The 22,023-nt window shown below is 25.1% G+C and overlaps 2 protein-coding genes across 3 annotated transcripts in view; both read left to right on the top strand.

Annotated features, from left to right (window-relative positions):
• Window positions 1-1,689: 1,689 nt before the first annotated feature.
• Window positions 1,690-11,166, top strand: LOC114130109 (toll-like receptor 3). Its single transcript, XM_027995000.2, has 14 exons — window positions 1,690-1,897; window positions 4,317-4,599; window positions 4,731-4,900; window positions 5,001-5,356; window positions 5,456-5,702; window positions 5,831-6,085; window positions 6,331-6,945; window positions 7,056-7,239; window positions 8,444-8,544; window positions 8,618-8,813; window positions 9,033-9,290; window positions 9,407-9,635; window positions 10,588-10,753; window positions 10,834-11,166. The coding sequence occupies exons 2-14, from the start codon at window positions 4,329-4,331 to the stop codon at window positions 11,017-11,019; spliced, it is 3,234 nt and encodes a 1,077-aa protein (XP_027850801.2). The 5' UTR covers window positions 1,690-1,897; window positions 4,317-4,328; the 3' UTR covers window positions 11,020-11,166.
• A 9,102-nt stretch (window positions 11,167-20,268) lies between these two features.
• Window positions 20,269-22,023, top strand: part of LOC114130096 (RB1-inducible coiled-coil protein 1) — a 29,844-nt gene continuing 28,089 nt past the window's right edge. For both annotated transcript variants that reach the window (XM_027994988.2, XM_027994986.2), the window contains exon 1: window positions 20,269-20,967. The gene's annotated coding sequence lies outside the window, so the exon portion shown is untranslated. The remainder of the gene's footprint in view (window positions 20,968-22,023) is intronic.

The raw sequence follows: 22,023 nt of genomic DNA, 5'->3' as shown, positions 1-22,023 counted from the left end.
TTCAACTCTTAGCTACTTATACAAAATTTTTTATGAATTATACCTACAAAATAATTTGAATATATTCATGATTTTGACGAATTTTTGTCAATGAACTTCAAATGCTAATAAAAAATTGTGTCTTTGTATTCTTATAATTTTTGAATCACTATAAGACTAACTTATGAGGACTTTCGTATTAAATTTTCAAGTATTTCGACTTAACCAAAAAAATTTTATCTATAGGCATTTATAAAAAAAAAAAAACTAAAAATATACGAATATTTCAAATACCTAATAAATAACCTTAAAATAAGCGAAAGTTAAATTTTGAAAATTAAATCATGTAAAGAAAATGGCAATCTAAATAACTGGTGAAGTTTTTAAGAATCTACGGCTTATACTTTTTGAATAAAACCAAATATTTAAAATCAAATGCTCATAAAATTGTTCCTATAATAGCGCTTCGAGTTTTCTCTATAGCTATTTGAAGGAATAGCTTATACTTATGAAAAATTTAGTGTTGAATTTTTCAACCTTAGATAAAGCACAAAAAATTTTATGATTTTTCAACAAAATTTTCTCGATTTTGACATATTTGGTAAAAGTTTGATCTATAACTTATAAAAAAAAAAATAGTGACGAACGATTTTGATTTTTTTTAACTACAATAAGAACGACATTTATATAAGTTTAGTATACTTAAGTTTCCATTTAAGTTATCTTTTTAATTATTAAAAAATATCCAAAACACCTATACCTATAGGCTATTGTTATAATTTTTATTTAAATGCGTTTCAAATTCAAATTTTTATAAAATTTGTCAACATCAGTGAAATTTTCTGCAAATTACTAATTTTTAAATAAAAAATTCATAAACATTTTTAATTTAACATTGAAGGTTTTTACTGGGAATTAAACGTTAAGCGTAAATAAGTCATAAACATTTTTTTATAAGCAATAAAAGTTCAAATTTTGACATTATTATAATCACTTACACACCTACGTAAAATAAAGATTTATCCTCTATCCAGTTTATCCTCTTTGTTATTTTTTTATTATTTAAAAATATAAATGTTTGTATTGATTTATAAGATACTATCAGCAGCTATACTTATATAGGTATATATATATAATATATGTACCTATATTATAAAACAATATTTTAATAATTACCTTATAATGTAAGCAATTTGTTTTTATAAAAAATTATTTCAACTTACTGTATTATTAATAGAAAAATATATTACTATTTAGTATTTACTAGAAACAATAGCTAAATATATAATAAAATAAAATATCTTTAGATAATATATAGGTAGGCTGGTCGTCTACGCTCAGAATAATTTTTTTTTCGTGTACAATTATGTATCATTGAATTAAAATTTAATATATCTATTAAGTACAGTCACGAGTAATTGATACTCTCGATTATTTGTACCTACCTATAAATATACAAATTGATACAAACGTACTTTGATCTTAAAGTGTGTTTATATTGGTAGGTAAACTTTTGTCATATATATTTCTAATAACTACTATGCAGCAGTTAATTAATATTATTATTATAGTCTGTATAATATTTATTATGATTCACAGTACACAGAGTGAAAGGGAATTGAACGCACGAAATTCTATAGTAGTTTTCTCTCTTTCTTCCGAGGACATTACCCCTACCATGGGAATGGGTATCATGTGAACCGCAGTTAAAGTAGTAGATACCGCAGTCTGCAGTAGTCTATCGCATTCAAGGAACAAATACATGCTGCAGTGTTTATAATAAAGTTGTTAACAAATTTAATTTAGATGACAATGAAAAACTTCTGCACGGAAAATATGTTATATTCATAATATTTCACACGAATGAAAAAATGACGGATTACTACGTAGTCGTTGTTTAGTGAAATAGTACCTACAGGTATGTGTTATGAAATATGAATAATATGATTATAAGTTATAATAATAGTTATAGTTTTATTGTATATTTGTATTAATAAATTATACAGAGTTCAACTACTAGTTATGATGAACATGATGTAAGAATGCCTAAACAAAGGTCGTAAATGGTTAATGGACTCATATTAATGTATAATATGTACCTACCGAGTTATAGGTACCTACCTACGTCACATTATAAATTACCTACTCGGTTCGACTAGCTCGAGTGCACGTTACGATCATATAACTTTGATTTTGAATTTATCAATTTATGTGTTCACTAGGGTCTAGTTAAGTTAGAACTGCTCGCTAAAGAGTAAAGATTCCGAACTATAGTCCATAAGGAAAGTAATTTAGCTACCAATACAAAAATATTTTGATTTGGCATATTTTTTCCAAATGATACCTATTCCCTTAAATTTCTTACACTTTTCTTACACTTTTTATTATTTTATTAGATAACGTATTTAAATAGTTGGATAATCATATACCTAATAAAGAACCATATTAGAAGTCAAAAACAACATGATATATATATTTATAAAAAACATGATTATAGGTACCTACCTATAACTATAACAGATTTATAATAATTAATAATTAATAACACTAAAAAAATAAAAATTTTACCTACCTATTAATAACATGTTTTCATAGATAAAATATTAGTTACACAAATTCTCATTGTGCTAACAAGTTTCACTAGGTACCTAGTCAAACATACACAATGACAAAACAAACATCACCAGTTGAGACATAATAAGTGTCAATTTATACAATTTATTTGATTAGATATCATGGATTATTTGAGATTTATTTAAGCACAGGCGCCCTTCTTATCTTAGAATAGAGATGGGTTATATTTGAGCATGAGACATGGATTTTTAATGATTCAAGTAGCTAAAACGAAAATAAGTTTGTAAAAAAAAATATTAAGTTTATTATTTTCTTTGCTCATTTTTATATGTAAATTGATTTTTTTGTGTGCGGAACAATGGATATTTATTGATTTTACAATATGTCTACGTATTGTGTATGTGTTGTTTTTTGTACACGAGTCACACGATATTATGTAAAAAAAAAAAAATGCTCTGATCTTCAACTTTGAAGGTGGCTTCTAATAGAAAATTGGATCTAGTTCGTACTTAAAGAGGAGTATTTTTCAAAACAATCAGAAAAAACAAATAAAAATATGGACACAATAAGAATTTTTATGCATTACATCTTTGACATTTTTGCGTATATTTATTATATTTTGAATACACAATGGTAGGTATTTTAAAAACATTTAGGTTCATTTTTCAATTATTATATTTCTATTGATTATTTTTATATTTTTTAATTACTTTATAATATACGTATTTAGGCGAACAGTCTTCGCTCAAAATCATTTTTAATATGTATCTAATGAATTATTATTGAATTCACTTTTATTTTAACATAGGTAGGTATACCATATACATTACAGTGATTTACTTAATGACGACGTAAACTAGATACTTACTGGCTCTTTTACAGTAGAGTAATTATTGACTTTCCCTCTTTTTTTATTTTTCAATAAATTTATTAACAAAAGGTTCTATTTTAATTAATCGATATTTACTCTTTGACCAGCTACTATAAATATTATTTGTTTCACTTCTAATACCAACTAAATAAGTAAATATTAATCAATACTTATAAACAAAAGAAACTGTAACTGAAATGGAAATTTTTAAACTAAACGTAGTTATTAATTTATTATAAGTAGGTATTATTTGTATTAAGTATAATTATACACGAGTACATGTTATATAATAAGAAATAAATAATATTATAATTAGCAATAAAAATAGGTACCTACTCCTAATCAAAGGTTATAGGATTATTATTAAACAATTTTGTACATTTTTTTATTTTAAATAATTACCAGACATTGTACATGCTAAAATGGATCTTAAATATCATGTATTTTTATTTTTTATCCAAGTAACAACAGCTGCAGCCTACAGAAACTAGGATAATTATTCGTTACTTTCTTTAGATCGCTCGTAAAAAGAAAACAGTTTTATTGTAATGTTATTATCTTGAATGTATTTATATACATGTTATATAAATATTAAAATACTTGGAACGTCAAATAGATATATTTATATTATTATATTATCATTTATATTTGTGTATAATGTGTAGCCGTGTATAGGTATGTCTGAATTCTAAAGTCTAATATACATTTACATATTTTACTGCAGTAGAATAAAAAACATGAAATACCTATAGGTCCCTACCTAAAGTCTACAAAGACTCAGAGTAAATACCAACTCTTACATTTTGTCTGCGAGTAAAATTTAAAAATATACCTATAATATTAGTTTATTTTAGATTATTAGGTACTAACGATGCAAATTCTTGTTTTCCAGTCATTTAAAAATATGGTGAATCGCATACTTCTAGTTTTGATTCTTTACGTTTACTCCATTGATGGCGAATACAGCGAACCCGGTCCTAAGTATAGGTGTCCTAAAATAGGCAGTTTGCCTGAACTGGCGTTGCACCCATGTCGATGCGTAGCAGAATCCGACAATGGATTAGCGTTACACTGCGAAAACAGCAATTTGGCCTCACTATCCGTCGGTCTTTCCAACGTTGCATCACTTGGTGACGTAGTAGTGGACAACTTGACCATCTCATCGTGCAATATCGGTAATTCTTATTATAGTACCTATATTAATTATTATATTAAAATTATATAAACATGATTTAGGTATTATAATAAGCAATAGCATCTATTCTATTGTGTGTATTTTTGATGTACCTATTATATCTCTGTACAGGTCGTTTATTTGGAGACATATTTTATTCGATTCCTGTAAACAGACTGATTATACAAGATACGCCAATACGATTACTGGATGATGATTTATTTTTTGGTATTAATCACACACTTTCCGAATTACACATCGTAAACTCCAAATTGGCTGAATTTCCCTCTGGTCCATTGAAAGTAAGTAAATTGTTTTGATAAATACAAGATATATTTTTCAATGAAAAAACGTACCTACTTACCTATACATTTAAATTTTTCAATTAAACTTATATTACAGATATTGGGCAATTTAAAAGTACTGAGACTGGACAAACATGCAATATTTACTATACCAACCAGCGCGTTTAAATCTAGTCAATTGCCAACCCGTTTAGAAAAATTATACATAACAAATGGACAATTAACGTCTTTGTCTCCTGACTCATTAGGTCCATGTAAAAAGTTAAAGTATCTCGATCTTCAAGGCAATGCATTAGGAACGCTTCAAAAAAATCAGTTCAAAGGGTTGAGAGACTTAGAAACATTGGATATATCTAGCAATAATATTTCTAAAATAGATTCTTCCCATTTTGGGGATTTAACGAAGCTTGTGTCGATTAACTTGGCTAATAATTCATTACCATCCGTTACAAGGTTTTATTATAATTTATTTTAGCAATCATTCATATACTTAGTTAATTTTATTATGGTATTCAATTTTAACTATATATTTATTTTTATTTATTTGTAAAGAGGTGCATTTGCAAGAAACACATTACTACGGGTTTTAAACTTAAGTCATAACAAACTGACAAGTTTAGATTCGGAGTTATTTCGTGGTATGCGTTTTCTTCGAAGATTATATCTTAGCGACAATGAAATTGCTAAAGTCGACCGAGGGACATTTGCGTCAATGACAAGAATAGGTACCATAGATTTGGCTAGAAATCGTATGCAGATTATCGACTATCAAATGTTTTCTGGTCAAAATTACGTTGAAGTATGTTTATGAAATATATAGTTATAAGTTTGTTAGAAGTTAATTTTATTTATTACAAATTTGTACTAGGTACTTGTATTAAATAAATTGTATTTTGACTAAATGTGAATAATAAGGTAATATTTTAGGTCATTGATGTATCTGAAAATCAAATCACTAAAATTGAAAAACTATCGTTCAAAAATCTTTATTTAGTTTACATAAATTTATCCAAAAACAATATATCGGAAATCGACAGTGGAGCATTTGAAAACTGTGCTAATATTTCGATGTTAGACATGTCGTACAATTCAATATCAAATATACCAAGCACTGCGTTTGACAATAATACATATGCTACAGTATGGCAATTGTCTTACAATAACTTGACGGATATGTCTCAGGTAAATGTCGAGTCCGTTTCATTTGTTTTATTTAAATGTTTAATACGTCAACGATGATTCATAATAAAAGTATTGTTTATACAAAATCATAAGAAATATAAAATGGGTACCTACATTTAATCTTTAATATAATACTCGAAATTAGCTTCAATATTTGACAATTTAATAATATACCTATGTAACCTATTTCCTTATGAATTGTGAATATAATATAATATCTAATTAATAATATACAATTATTATAGGTACCAGTTACCAACATGGCGGGCATTAAAATCTTGAACGTGACACACAACAACATTAAGGTGATACCTAAAGGTACATTTCCAAAGCTTTACGAACTACATACATTGGATTTCAGCTATAACCGTATAAAATCTATAAGCCCCTCCGTGTTTCAATCGCTTCTCAGTTTACGATCCATCAACCTCAGTCACAATGCCCTGGAAGACTTAAAGTCTACAACATTTGGCACTCTACCGACTGTACTCGAACTGTATTTGAATAATAATTCTATAAAAAAAATTAATGCTGCGACATTTGTTAAAATGTCATCATTGAGTCACTTAGATTTAAGATATAATAATATCACGCAAATACCAACCATACCGATATCGTTGTCAAGTCTGGCGGTAAGTCATAATATTATCAAAGATGTTGGACCTGATCGAGCTTGGCCGTCAATGAACGCACTCCTCTCGCTGGATTTAAGTTACAATATGTTAGGCAACAGTTTAAATGGCGAATCGTTTTCAAAATTGTTGTCTTTACAAAGCTTAATTTTGGATTATAATTCTATCACAATACCACCAGCTGAAGCGCTAAGCAAACTAGTTTCAACAAGACATCTATCATTAAGAGTAATATTATATTGAACGTTATTAAATACCTATTTTGATTAAGTACCTGCAAAAATGTAATAATATATACTAATATATATATATATATGTATTTTAAATAACCTTTTTAGGGTAACAGTATTACACAGCTCAGTACAAAGGCTTTTGGAGTATTGCCTGTAGTGTTTTATCTAGACCTATCACAAAATAATATCACTCAAGTCGAATCGCAGGCTTTTGATGGGTTATTACAATTGCAATTATTGAATTTGACTGAAAACAGTTTAACTGAAATACCCAATGGCGCATTTAAAGGTCAGTAGGCATTTTATTTATGAAATAGTTGGTTACCTATTTAAAATAATAATTGGAAAACTAAAAAACGAAATAGGATGTATAGATATTTAATCTGGATACAAAAAAAAAGTAATTTATTTTACCATTAGCAATACAATATATGTATGACCTAGATTAAATTAACTTTTGTCGAAACATTGCATTTGATAATGTCGTTAAAATATAAAAGGTAATATTAAATATACCTACGTAGTAGCTAGAAGTTCTCGTGAATAATATTTTTAAATTATAACCAAATAACAAACATCATTATTCTTTGATTAAATATCGTCCATTTTTTTAATTCCAAATGTCTTTAAAAAAATTCACTCAAAATGTTGTATTACATTTTCAGGTTTTTTGGTCAAATAAAATAAATAATCATAACTTATAGAAAAAAATTATAAAGTTAGTCTAATAAAAACATTTGGTGAAGATTTCAAGTGGTTATTTGTTTTTGAGTTAGATGACAAAAATAATCAAAATCGATTTTGCCAATAATTGGTTTTACGAACAAATTCTCGGTTTTATTTTTATTTAGAAGAATTCTAAAAATTTTTCATGTTGGCCTCCTCAAAGAAACATTAAGATTTAATTAATTACTATCACCCTCAGTTGAAGATGGTATCATATTTTTGTTCACTATATAATGTGTAAATAGACATAAAAAAAATGTATCATTGTAATAACTAATAATGAAATATTAATATAATAATATAATATATACATTATTCTTGAAAAATAGACCTTTAATCATAGACATTTTTACATTAAGATATAATCTGTATACATATAACAGTACATTATAATTCAAAGCTACTTACTAACTTACTTTATAACTAAATTTAAGGCTAACATATATTTTACTATATCAATTCAGACCTCAGGGCACTATAGTCTATACTATAGACCAGAGGTTCCTAAACTTTTTATTGTACGACCCATTTTGGGAATTTTTAAAATTTGGCGACCCACTATATCAATGAATGACCTATTTTTTTAATAAATTAGTTGCTTACAACAAAAAATATATAAAAATATAACCCCGACCCACAGTTTGGGAACCTCAGCTATAGACTGTACACTCTATAGTCCACAATGAATTGTTTTTAAACTAAATATTATATCCTCATTAATGTATTGTGTTTCGTGTGTATTTTTGATTTGTTTTTATAATATGTAGGTTTGGTATCATTGACAACATTGGATGTGTCACATAATCTACTACATTCTTTAGACAACAAAACGAATAGTTTATTGGATGACTGCCTATCTCTTAAATATGTAAGTAATTAATACTTTTCATTTTAACTACTTACTTAGTATAGTAATACTTGATAAATTAAAATATTTACAGTTGAATATAAGTCATAATCAGTTTTCATTTTTCACCAAAAAATCATTTCCAAACCATATGTACACACCTAGTTACTTAGAATCAATTGATATGAGCTATAATGAAATACCAATAATAACATACGACATAACAGTTGGAACGCACAAAGTTAAATATCTTAACTTAAGTCATAATTCTATTGATGAAATACGACCAGGTAATATAAAATCATACACATTATAAAATGTAAGCTCCTAAACAATAAGATTAACATTTGTATACATATAAGTCATAAATGTATACAACTTCATAATTTAATATGTAATTATTTATGCAATAACTGACTAGTACCATTGATTATATATATTTTACTCAATGTTAGTATGTACTTATCTACCCAGTATATTCATTATTAAAATACATACCTACATTTCAGGTGTACTTGGAAACTTAACATCATTAAAAGTATTGGACTTATCATTCAATAATTTGGAATCAATGAAAAAAGTAGGAAATATGCCTAAAAATATGTCCGTATTGTTGATTTCCAACAATAAATTGACAAAACTTTCAAAAGAGATCATAAGCTTTGTTCCAAAATTGAAAACTTTCAATGTAGAAAACAACCTATTTAATAATTTTCCTCCTGAATTGGCTAAAATTGTAACTAAAGGAACTACAATCTCATTTAAAGGTTAGTACCATACCTAGTTGTACCTAATATTAATAAATATCTTACCAATTATTAATTATATATCTATTATACGTATAATTAAACAATTTTAATTAATAAGTTATACGCATCTTTAGGTAATCCTATTGAATGCGATTGTTCATTGATTCCCATCAAACGAATGCTTAACTCTAAACTTAATCCAGATGCACAATGGGATAATATAACATGTGTGCAATTATTAACATCAAAAGTATCTTATGTATCAGATTTAAGCGAGAGTGAATTGATTTGTGATATTCCCATAGAAGATGACGATGATACATTTATTGTAACACCAGATGTAAAATTTAGGCAGATAAAGAGGTAAATATTATATTAGCAATGGACTTTTTAAATAGTTATTACATTTAGTAGAAATAATTTTAATTATTATCCTTTTGTTTTCAATTTAATAAAATAGGTGCTTATAATAAATCAATAATTAAGGGATGGTTTGCAATAAATAATAAAACCATGGTTCTTATATTTTGTTTATACATTACATAATTTTATATTTTATTTTGAACGTTACTTAAAATGTATAAAAATAGAAAAAAAAATAAATAATTTAGCACTAATTTATTATTATTTATCATAAATATTAAAATATAATTATATTAAATTTATGATAAACTGGTAATTCATAATTATAAAAAACTGAATAATAATAATATATTATTTATTATAATTCATCAACAAAATTTGTTGTTTATATTTAATATAGCAGTACTACCTATATTAAGCATTATATATTATAAAAACTAAGCAAAAAGTTAAATCCAACTAAAAAAATAATTATAAAACCCAGTTACCAGTAGGTACCTATTGATAAATAATGTTTGAAACAAACCAAAGCCAACTTCTACTTAAGTATAAAAATATCCTTAACCATATTTTTTAAAATACCTAATGATTATTACAATATGACTTAGATATAATGCAATATTATTTTTATTATCTTATTAATTTTAAATCAAAAAATTTGTTAGTGTTTGAAGGTATTGAACATTTAAAAATTGAAATAAGTAAGATAAATTAAATACAATTTAAAATTTTTTTATTCAAATAAAGCTACCTATTCCTTTTGAATGATTTATCTATTTATAAGGCAACATTTTAAATTATCAAAAACGTATGTAATCTTTTTGAATTAAAATTTTAATATTAATTTTTAATGGTTAAAAAAATATATTAGGCTTAACAGAAAAATTAAAACAATATTTATAATAATCTATTATATTGACTATACCTATATTTTATTTAAATGTGTTTTCAGATCTGGAAGTAGTTACATAAAAATTGACTGGTTAGTACTTCAAAATAAAGAAGACATTGCTGATTTTGTTATATTTACTGGCGGTAATAAATTAGAAGAAAGGAATTCTTCTAAATTAGTTCCTTATAATTTGCGATCTCAAACTATTAACACTGCTTTCGTTAAAGTAAAGAACTATTTATACATAATTGTTAAACATTTAGTTTATTTTGACACATAACAATTAAATTATTTGGACTGTTTTAGGATTCAGCAAATTTGTGTATAATACCAAAAGATAGTTTTGGTAATGAGAGACAAATGAAAAAAGGTCAGTGCATGGATATCGAAAAATTTGGTCTATTAAATCTAAACAATGCAAATCAAAATTCCAAAAATATATATTTATTTTATTTGATGTTGATATTATCAATGGTTAAAACCATAGGATAATTGTTTTATTCTATTAAAAGAAATTAGCACACTAGTCAGTAATCATATTTGATACCTATCAATACTTATTGTTTTTATAATTTATAATATATACATCTGCATTGAAATGTTACCAATACATCAATAAATATAACATGTTTTTACATATTATTGTCTCATTTGTTTTACAAAAATAGAAAAATAAGTAATAATACTGAGTTTATATATTTTGTGATTGAACATTAAGCCATTTTGATAAATAACAAAGGCTATTTATTCCAACATAACTAGTATGAGAAAAAATAGATTATCTAGCATATATACATTAAATCAACGCAAGTAAAATAAATAAAATAGAATCAAGTTGTTTGAGGTGATAGCAATCCACAGTTTCCTTAAATAAAAATTAACTTACAATTTACATAATACGGCCTACAATATAGTGTATTATTGTTTATGTAGAAATTTATATAATTATGATTATACTATGTAACATGTGGAAACTTATCAAACCCCAAACATAATGATTTTAGCTCTCCTAAAAGGTAAAATAGTTAACTCTCCTAAAAATACTAATGAATTACAAGTATATTAACTTTTTAAAATAATTCATAGCTAAAATTATTTGTTTCATAATACTTGAGTAATGTTAAATGGTTCTACATAATTATAAAATTTTATACATTAAATTATGTATTTAATATATGATTTAGTATTACAATATTTTTAGGTGAGCTTACAACTATTACAACTATAGTATACTACAACCAGTAGGCTATATATAGAAATATATTGAAGTTTTCAATTAAAATATAAATAGGCCTATCCATATTTTGATAATTTTATTTTTAATCAGTCCCAACTAAGACAAAAAAAAAAAATGTTACTTTTATGGTTTTATTAAATTAACATAAAATTAAAAAAAAAAAACAAATAATTCATATAATTTTTAAGTTTATTATTGAATTTAACAGAAAAATATCAAATGAACATTGCGCCTAAGGCTTAAAAAAAACTGTTTCATAATAATTATGTGTAACTGAATGCTTTTTGGAATGATTGGTTTAACTAAAAAAAAAAAAAAAAAAAAACATTAATAAAAATAATAGGTAACATTGTTATTATGTTTAAGAATATAATAGAAAATATTATACTACCATAAAAAATTGATGACAATAATTTATCCACTCCTCTTTCTAACGTATCTGACCATTAAGAATGGAAGACCAAAACCAGAGCTAAAGAAGAGTGCTGTGTAAAGAGTAAACTTGTACTTGCTGAACACATCAAATGGCAAATTCTGAAAATACAAAAATTATTTTAGATATAATACTATTTAATTTATAAATATTTAAATAGTGCAATGTAATTATTATTATATAATCAATAAATAAATTTAAGAAAAATGTGTCTCGAGTGATTTTATTAATAAAAATTCTCAGATCTAAATATGTCAAAAGTTAGAAAAAATTGACTTATTTCCTAACTTAAATAATATAATAATGTATATTTATTACTTCAAGAGAATATGTAAATTGCTTATTTAAGACTGTTTTTGTAGGTGATAACCATAAGGTCTCTAGTAATTTTCATTATAGTTAAAAACCCAAATATTTGTAATAAAAAAAAAAAAACACTTTTATTATGTAATAGTTTTTATTTTATTAATTATATATTTATATCTAATACAAGTCAATTTTTTAAATTCATTATTTTTAAATTTTTCACATTTCACATTCCAAAACATAGTTGAATAAGTAGTATGCACAATAAAAGTTCTTTTATTTTTACTGTGACTATTTGGTTCCTTATCTTAAATGTTAAAATGACTTTTTACAAAATAAGTAGATACCAAATAGTTTCAAAGTTTGTTTTAAAATGTGAAGTTTTACATAAGTTTTTATTTTTTTTATGGTGTTTCATAATGTTTTTTTCAAATGTAATATGTATGTTTTTGTTTAATACTTAAATATTCATTATACCTAATTGTTTAGTCTGTAGACTTTAAGTGTAATTAGATCACTTCAAATAAATTTAGTGAACTTATAATCATACTTAGTTATAAATTATAATATATTCAGTCATTGAATGGCCATACATCAAATTGTAGCTGAATTAAGATTATGAGTTAGTTTTTGATATTTTTTAATTTTTGTTTTAGAGTTTTTGGACTCTCCTCTTATTAAAATATTATCCTTACATAACTTAAAAAATATCATAAGCATCAAACATCCAACAACATTATTAACTGTGATTTTAAAATGAATTACATAAACTAACCAAATTCTTCATATTATTTAACTATTTACTTAATAATATCTATTATAATTATTTAATAACTATCGCAAAATAACAAAAAGTTCATTGAATAATAATTAATTATTTTTCATGTTTTAAGAATATTGGTGCGAGTAAATGTCTGAATATTGAATAAATACATAATATATTTAAAATTTCAATTTAATTTCATTCAATTTGCCTATATCAATCGTAGTATACTAGCAGTATTTAAAAGGAATAATTATAATTATATTATTATAATAATATTAATATTTTATTAATATTATTTTAATTTATGATGTAATACCAAATATTTATTGATGCATACTATCAACATTTTCAAGAAAAATGTTACCTATATAATTATGTTAACACAAAGTAGTTACGCATTAACTCATATCAAAGTCTAGATTCAAAACATATTGCTGGTATATCACATATTATGTAACTTAGTAAATGCTCGATTATGATCCAATATATATATATTTAATACACACAAATTGTATCCATTAAAATAATCGATAAACTTAACAAAAAACATAATAACTTATAAACTAACTCTCAATAAAATGTTTCAACTATAAAGTTATAACTTCCTACATAAAATGGCTAGGTTATTATATTTTATACTTATGTCCTTTAAAATTCAGATTAGGATATCTCTTTTGAACCTTGCATGTCATTAGTGTTTTAAATTAGAAAAAAATAGATGTATTTAAATTAATATACTTATTCTATAATTTATTATTTAGAGATGTATAATGATAAATATTTTTCAATATTGACCTTAATATTAAAATTAAAATAACTTATACGTGCAATTTAATTTATATTATCTATGATAAGATATTTATTTTCATTGTACTTAGGTATAAATCTAATTAATAAAATTTGTTAGTAAATTGTGTAATATAATGCTGCTAGAACATCTATATCAAGCACACAAAAAAAATCTATACAAATAAGTATGTTGGCTAAATGTCTAACACTAGCCAAACAGCATCAAAAAATCAAATTTTAGATAAGTACACAAAAATAATTTGTCACACAGATTTAAAATCAATCAGTTCAGATAAAATGGTAACTATCCTCATTACATAGTAGATATTTAGTTTGATCATTGGAAAAATTTTAAAATATCATACACAGTAGAACCCCTCTCGTCCACCACTTCGGTTGATCCGACCATAGTATTATCAATTTTAATACTTTGAAAATATGTCAATTTGGATCAAACATTTAAGTATATATTATGCAATACTTTTATTCAAATTGTTTATATAACACATATTATGTAGTAAATAATTTAATATATGTATGTAATTTAAAATAATTTAATAAATAAATTTGATAAAATTATTTTTTTTTAATTGCTTTCGTATATTCTGATAATCCGACCTTTTTCGCGTTTCAACCACACACCCAGTTCAGAAGGTGACGGATTAGAGGGGTTCAACTGTATATATATTTAACATAATTTATTACAATGACATTGCAAAGTGTTTAGGCGACCCAAGTCTTTTAACTAAAAAATCAAAGCCATTTTAATGAACTGATATTTGACTAAAATTGTTACATTGAAAGCTTAAGTATTCCAATTTTTAAATGATAAGACATATAAAAAATACTTTGGTTTTAAAAGAAATATTTGTCATCATGTTGCAGAGTAAACAAAAATAATAAGTATAACATTAAAAGTAGGTACATATATTTAAAAAATCGAGATCGTCCAAAAAATCTAGATAACCCCAAAACTGTATAAATCACGTTTTTCTTTTAAACTTACGTGTCCGGGACCTTCATAAGCGTGTCCTCTCCTGACTGCAGTAGTCGAGAACTGTCTAAACGCTTGTACGGCTTTTGAACCAAGCATGGTGAAAGTTTTGATTTAATTTAAGTTGAAAAAAATTGACGCGCTTACGGGCGTTAACAAAAAAAATCTGTCTGAAACACTCGCTCAAAATCAACCTTTAGGCTACGACAAGGTTATCTCTGTGACGATTAAATACAATTTTATAAAATACATCGTTGATAACAGTGTGTGAAACGCTCAACGACCAGTGGAGTCGTGGAGGTAAACTAATTCCTCCATGGACTATGGAGAGAAATAACACGGTTACATCCAACATACATCGTGACGGAAGATACGGAAAGTCATATGAATAAAAACAATTAGTTTTTTTACAGGTACCTACCGTTAATATATAGTTATGTTTTTTTCTGTTTGAATGATATGAATTGTTTGTCAATAATCAATATCATTAATATTTATTGTATTATTTTCATGCATTTTCTACAAAATAATTAGGTACAAAAATGGAGAGTATAACTATGTAAGTAGGTACCTATAGGAATAGCCGAATAGGTAAACCACCTATCCAAGCTTCTAAACTGATATTGAAATTATTGTTTATTGCTTACCTATCCATACAAGCAGTATAATAAACGCATTAAACACTTTACATATAAACATTATAAACAAAAGATTAAACATAAGTGTGTAGGTAGGTACTCGTTTCCACTAAAAAAGTAGGTACCTGTTTCGCCAAAACAGTTTGAAAACCATTGATTTTAATTTTTAAGCAATGTAACAGGGAATAGTGCTTTGAAAGTTTGAAATTCGTAAATCATCGCAGACAGTACAATTTCATAGGTAATATAATTATAGTAGGTACATCGGTAAGCCAGAGTTAGAATGTCTTTGTGTTTTAAACAAATTTTATGAAGTATACATTTTGTGTGTAGCTCATATCACAGTACCTAGATATGTACACTACTACAACCAATATAGGTACGGATACGCAATTCACAAGAAATATTTTTATTATTATTTATAATTTTTTTTTATTTATTTTTTAATCTATTTGGTTATAGTTAAAGTTAAATTTGTTTTTAACTAAGTACTGCATAATATACTTAATAATGTACCTATATATTACCTACACTTAAAACGAAGTATATAAGTATATTGTTAAAATTGAAATTGTTTTTTATAATTTGTATAAAACATCTAAGTTTTAAATGAATAAAACGTTTGTTTTGTATTGTTATTAAAAAAAAAAACTGTTTTCTTCTAACCCTGAGGTAGGTAGGTATAGTGATGATCTAAAATATAAACTGCATCAATAAAATACCTATTTGTCAACATTTCAAAAACATAATAAGTGAAATTCAATTATAACGTTTTATGATAACTAGGAAATTCTAGGAAATAACTAGGATGATTACTAGGTTCTTAGTATAAATCATTAAAATTCAACCAACAAACCTATAGTTATGTATGATGTATGTAGTATGTTTAATAACAATGTGAATAAATAGTAATATAAGTTGACAGAGTGTCATAAGTTTTCACACTAATAGTTTATCTATTCAGTGAGTAGTGACACATTACAGTGATTTGTTCTATGACGATGTACATTCACGCTTCTGGTTAATGTACAAAGATAAGTATTTATCTACTTTCCCCATTTTTTAAAAATATTTTAAGTTTAACTGTTGACAGAATTAAATATTTAAAGTTTAAACAAAGAATAATGATTTCAGTTATTTTATTGTTATACAAAGATTTTATTTGCGGGAAACTAAAATTGTTACGTTTATTTTATGAATGCAATGACATTTTAAAAATATTTAAATTTATTTAAATTTTATTGCCTATTTTATCACAATGCACAATTATATTTACATTAACAGCACACTTTTGTAATTCAATATATTAACTTTACAAATTTTGATACCTAACAATGATTTTAAAAATATAAAAAAAAATTCATGAAGATATGAATTTTAAATTTTTACGAATAGCGTAACGATAACGATTTACATTCATAAGAATTTGTAGTATTAGTTTTTTGTTTTTTGCTTGTTTTTGTGTCTGTGTAGTACGTACAGCATAACTAGTCGAAATAATGCTTCAATTTCAAACATCGGGGATGGTTTCAGATGGCAAAGTGAATATCCTTGGTGCATTAAAGTGGTCAAAAGAATTTGTCCAACAGTTTTCAAAAAAATCGAGAAAAACAAAAACAAAATAAATAACGAAAAAACAGGACTTTTTACGCAAAACCAGTTTTTGTCCAAATAGATTTTTTTACATGGTTGTATCTCAAAAAATAATCACTGTAAATACTTGAATTTTTCACCAAATGTTTATATTAGTGTTAGCTATGTACACTTGAATTTTCAAAATATTTTTTTTTTTTAATTTTTTTTTGTACCTAGTGTTAATAAAAAAAATTTTGGGTGTCCAAAAAAACTTGAAAATTTAATACAAGGTTCCTTATGAGTTGTTCTTATTGTAGTTAAAAAAAAATCATAAACACTTATACCTATTTTAAATTTTTACGAAGTATGTCAAAATCGCGAAAATTTGCAAGTAATTTTATAGTTGAAAAATCATAAAATTGTTTGTGTTTATATCTAAGGTTGAAAAATTCAACACTAAGTTTTCCATAAATTTTTCTTGAAGTAGTTATAAAGAAAACTCGAAGCATTATTATAGGAAAAATTTTAAGTGCATTTGAATTTAAAATTTTTACGAAATTGCGTAACGATAATGATTTATCCTCAAACGATTTTAAATATTTGTTATTATTCAAAAAATATGAGTCGTAGATACTTGAAAATTTCATCAGTTATTTAGAAAGGAATTTTCTTTACATAATTTAATTTTCAAAATGTTTTGCTTATTTTAATGCTATTTATAGGAATTTTAATATTCGTTTTTGATTATTTTTTTTTTTATAAATATCGATAGAAACATTTGCCTGAGTCACAATACTTGATAATTTAATACAAAGTTCCTCATAAGTCATAAGTCAATAGTTAGTCTTATAGTGATCCAAAAATTATAACAATACATAAGCACAATTTTTTTATTAACATTACAAGTTCAAATATTATAAAAAATTTGTCAAAACCATGAATATTTGCAAATTATTTTGTAGCCTTGTATAATTTGTATAATTCATAATTTTTTTTGTACTTATAAGTACCTAAGAGTTGAAAATTGAATATAAGATTTTCCATAAGTTTGGCTTACAATAATTATAAGATAACTTCAATGTTGTTGTATTCAGGCCATTAAAACATAAACCTCCTTTTTCACCAACCACTGAAAATTATATCCTAGGCTGACAAATCATCTCCGTTTAGAATCGTTTTTCGTATACAATGATACATTGATAACTATCATTGGATTCAAATTTAACACTCCTATAATATATACCTAATAGTGATCCACACGGTACCTTTAGTATCTACAACAGGGGGGTACTCACTTGACCAACTTTTTTTACATGCATTAAGGACCAAAATAAAAATTTGACGATTTCAGTATAGTGAATAATGTTATGAGCAATATAATAAATTTGTTTTATATGAAAAATATTTGTTACCTACCTATTAAATACAATCATCAATTTCATTATCGTACTTTTTATTGATAACGAAAACGTGCTATATGGTTTATCGCCTTAATTTATTTAATTTATAAAGTAGGTATCTGGAAATACCTATCATAATTTCATACTTAAATGTTAATAATATAAATATAAAATAACATTGATTCTCATTAGGAAGCACTAAGTATGAAAAATGAGAATATTCAAATACGTCATCCTATAGTATCAGTTATTTTGAGGCCAAAATGATGATTTTAAAATATTTTAAAAAACCTTTCAAGACAATTGATGCTAAATTGTTATAAGTATACTAAGTCACTAGGAGCAGCTCTGATCCTGCACTGAAAATGAGGAAAAAAATGTTTCAAGTTGAACAGGTTTATTCATAACTCATAACAGAAGATTCAAAGACAGATCATTCAAATATTAAACAATTATATCTATCTCATAAAATGTAAAAGTTAATGAAAAATTTAACTAAAAAAGAATCTACAAAATATTACATTGGTCTTAGTAAATTTAGTTGGTGGGTTGTTTTGAAACTTGCTTCTTGAATTTTGAAAACTTAAACCGCCACTGACCATAAGTGGCATTGTAGTTTTAATACTTAATTACAGAGTAGACAAAAGAATGCCAATATGTATTTGTGTCATACTGTTGTAGTGTTATTACATAAAATTATCAATGTATGTGGCGCACAATTGTATTATATGACCTGTATTTATGTAGGTACCTATTTGGCTATATAGGTATGTTTGTATGTGTGTGCAGTATAGCATATACGTATACTCGTATTTTATTTTTAATTTTTAATTGTAAACAGTTTGAAAGTTTTAACTTTTTTTTAAATTACCTTACAGTTATTCCACTTACCTATACCTAATAAAATAAAAATAAAAATGAAAATAACAATAAATATTTTTTTATAACTACTAATCTTGTAATCTTTAAAATAGTCATTAGTCAATAGTTCATTACTCATTAGTCATCAATATCTAATAAAAGCCAATTGTTAAACACACAATTTATTTTTAAATGTATAATTATGTAATTATATACATAATGTTTATTAATGTATAACCGGGAAATCAGTGTGCTGTATAGTATGTTTCGAATTGTCGAGTGTATTTTGCTATTGTGTAATGTTAGTAGGTACTTAAGTAGGTTTGTTAATATAACGTTATTGTAGTCTGTAATGGATGTGTTAAATTAGAATCCGATCAAAATCATTGGATACAAGAAATAAATAAATTCTGAGTGCAAACGGTTTGTTAGTTTCTATTTCTAAGGATCAGGATATCACTCAACAGTGACGTAGGCGGTATATTAGGACACTGAACAGTTCAACAGTGTGAATAGGATCGTAGTATAAATTATTATAAATAGATAATTTAAAAATAAAATATTAAAGTTTATATAATTATTTAAGTTTGAACAAAGTAGGTACCTACCTATATATGCTATCAGTATTCAGGTTATTATATCATACATTTGGTACCTGATAAACAATAATGTGTATTTACGTAATTCCCGATAATACAAACTACTCGTATAATCCAATCAAACTACTTATATAATAATATTACTCGTTATTTTATTCAGTCGTGCAATCATTATAATAACAATAACAATATTATTCTGGGACAAGACCTTGGACAAACACGTCGTAATATGTAATGCGGAGATTGCGATTCGCGGTGTTGATTGCCGCGAAATAATATCGTGCAAAAGCCTTCGGTCCCACACAATCCGTCAGCTGATCCGACGGCCAGTCGAACATATGGACCAACCAGCACAGATGATAACGAGTCTCCGATTATTTCCTTTATTATTATTGTTGTTGTTATTGCAGTGATTAAAAATGTGAAATAAATAAATTAAAGTATTAAATAGTTTGCATGTATGAGAATATTGTTATGTATATATATATTATGCGCCGAGTCGTTGCATTATTATTCGTTTTGTTTTTTTAAGTGCGCTATTATTTTAGACTTAGTCCAGTTTCATTCCGTCGTTGTACTATTGCGTGCTCCAACGTTTTGTTCAACATAAATTATAATCATAACTATAATAACAGCTGAGGAGTGTCTTCTGTGCAATTTTGTTTCCCCATTGTGTTCCTTATCTTTGGTTTTGTACTTTTGCGCATTGTTTTGTAAGCTTTTATTTTCCATTTTATTCGCGAACGCAGGACATTTTCGATAAAAAACTAGACATGTAAATCCGTCACGATGGAATTTATACACGCTGGTGCGTTGCCGTCCGGCGAGCGCCAATAAATGTGGTATGTAATTTTTTTATTTTTACAAATTAACAATAAGAACCTACATGATGAAATTATTACATCATTGTTGATAAAAACACTTCTTTAGTTTATTCTTTTGACATGCATTTACCTTCTTAATGTAGATAAAAAAAAGCATTTTGAGTGTTTTATACACTATTTAAATTCTTAACTACCTAGTTAGTTTTGGAATATCCTTTTTTGTATTACGCTGAGTCATCATTTATAAATTTGGCATCTAACTTTCCTCAAAATAAATAAATAAATAAAATGTATTTACTATAGTATTATTTATTACATTATTATAAATATTTAAAGATATAGGTATTTATGTTTTTTTTTTTTTTTTTAACTATCTAGGCTGAGTATATAAAAATCAAAAATTTAAGTATTTATAATGTGTCCCTGAAAGTTTATTTGTAGTAAAAATATATTTAACTACTCTATAATGCCTAAATTATGTTTATGGATTGAATATTTATTTTTTTTTTCATTTGAAAATTTTAATTGTGTAGGTATATTAGGTATTATGTAATGTTTAATTATTATTTTTATTATTTATTTTAAATAAATTTAAATTTTTAATTATTCTTGAAACATATTTTGTCATAAAATTTTTTATAAAGAATAATACACTTATATACTTTTTATTATATAGATTAAAAAGGTAGTTACTATACCTACTTGATTTTGTTGCTTGATATTTGTTAAAAATTGTATTAAGTGTGTCATATATCTATAGACTATAATACAAGTTTGTTATTAATTCTGAAAAATTAATTGATATTATTGAATATGATTGGTGTTATATTATAAATATATGTATACATTAGTATTTTATATTTACTATACTTAATAATTTACGTAGAATTTTTTTAAATTCTTTATATAAGTAATACATAATATTTTCATATTGCAACATTGATCAGAAGTGAATTAATTTATTAAGGGGATTAGAAGCGGTGATTATCAGACTTTGTCTAACACATAAACATATAGGATTATTGCTAATTCTATGTCAATGTACTGATTGATATAATGAAGTGATAAGAATTT

This window comes from Aphis gossypii, chromosome X (assembly GCF_020184175.1).
Source record: "Aphis gossypii isolate Hap1 chromosome X, ASM2018417v2, whole genome shotgun sequence".
In the NCBI taxonomy this organism is placed as follows: domain Eukaryota; kingdom Metazoa; phylum Arthropoda; class Insecta; order Hemiptera; family Aphididae; genus Aphis; species Aphis gossypii.
This window is presented reverse-complemented; position numbering and strand designations above follow the sequence as displayed.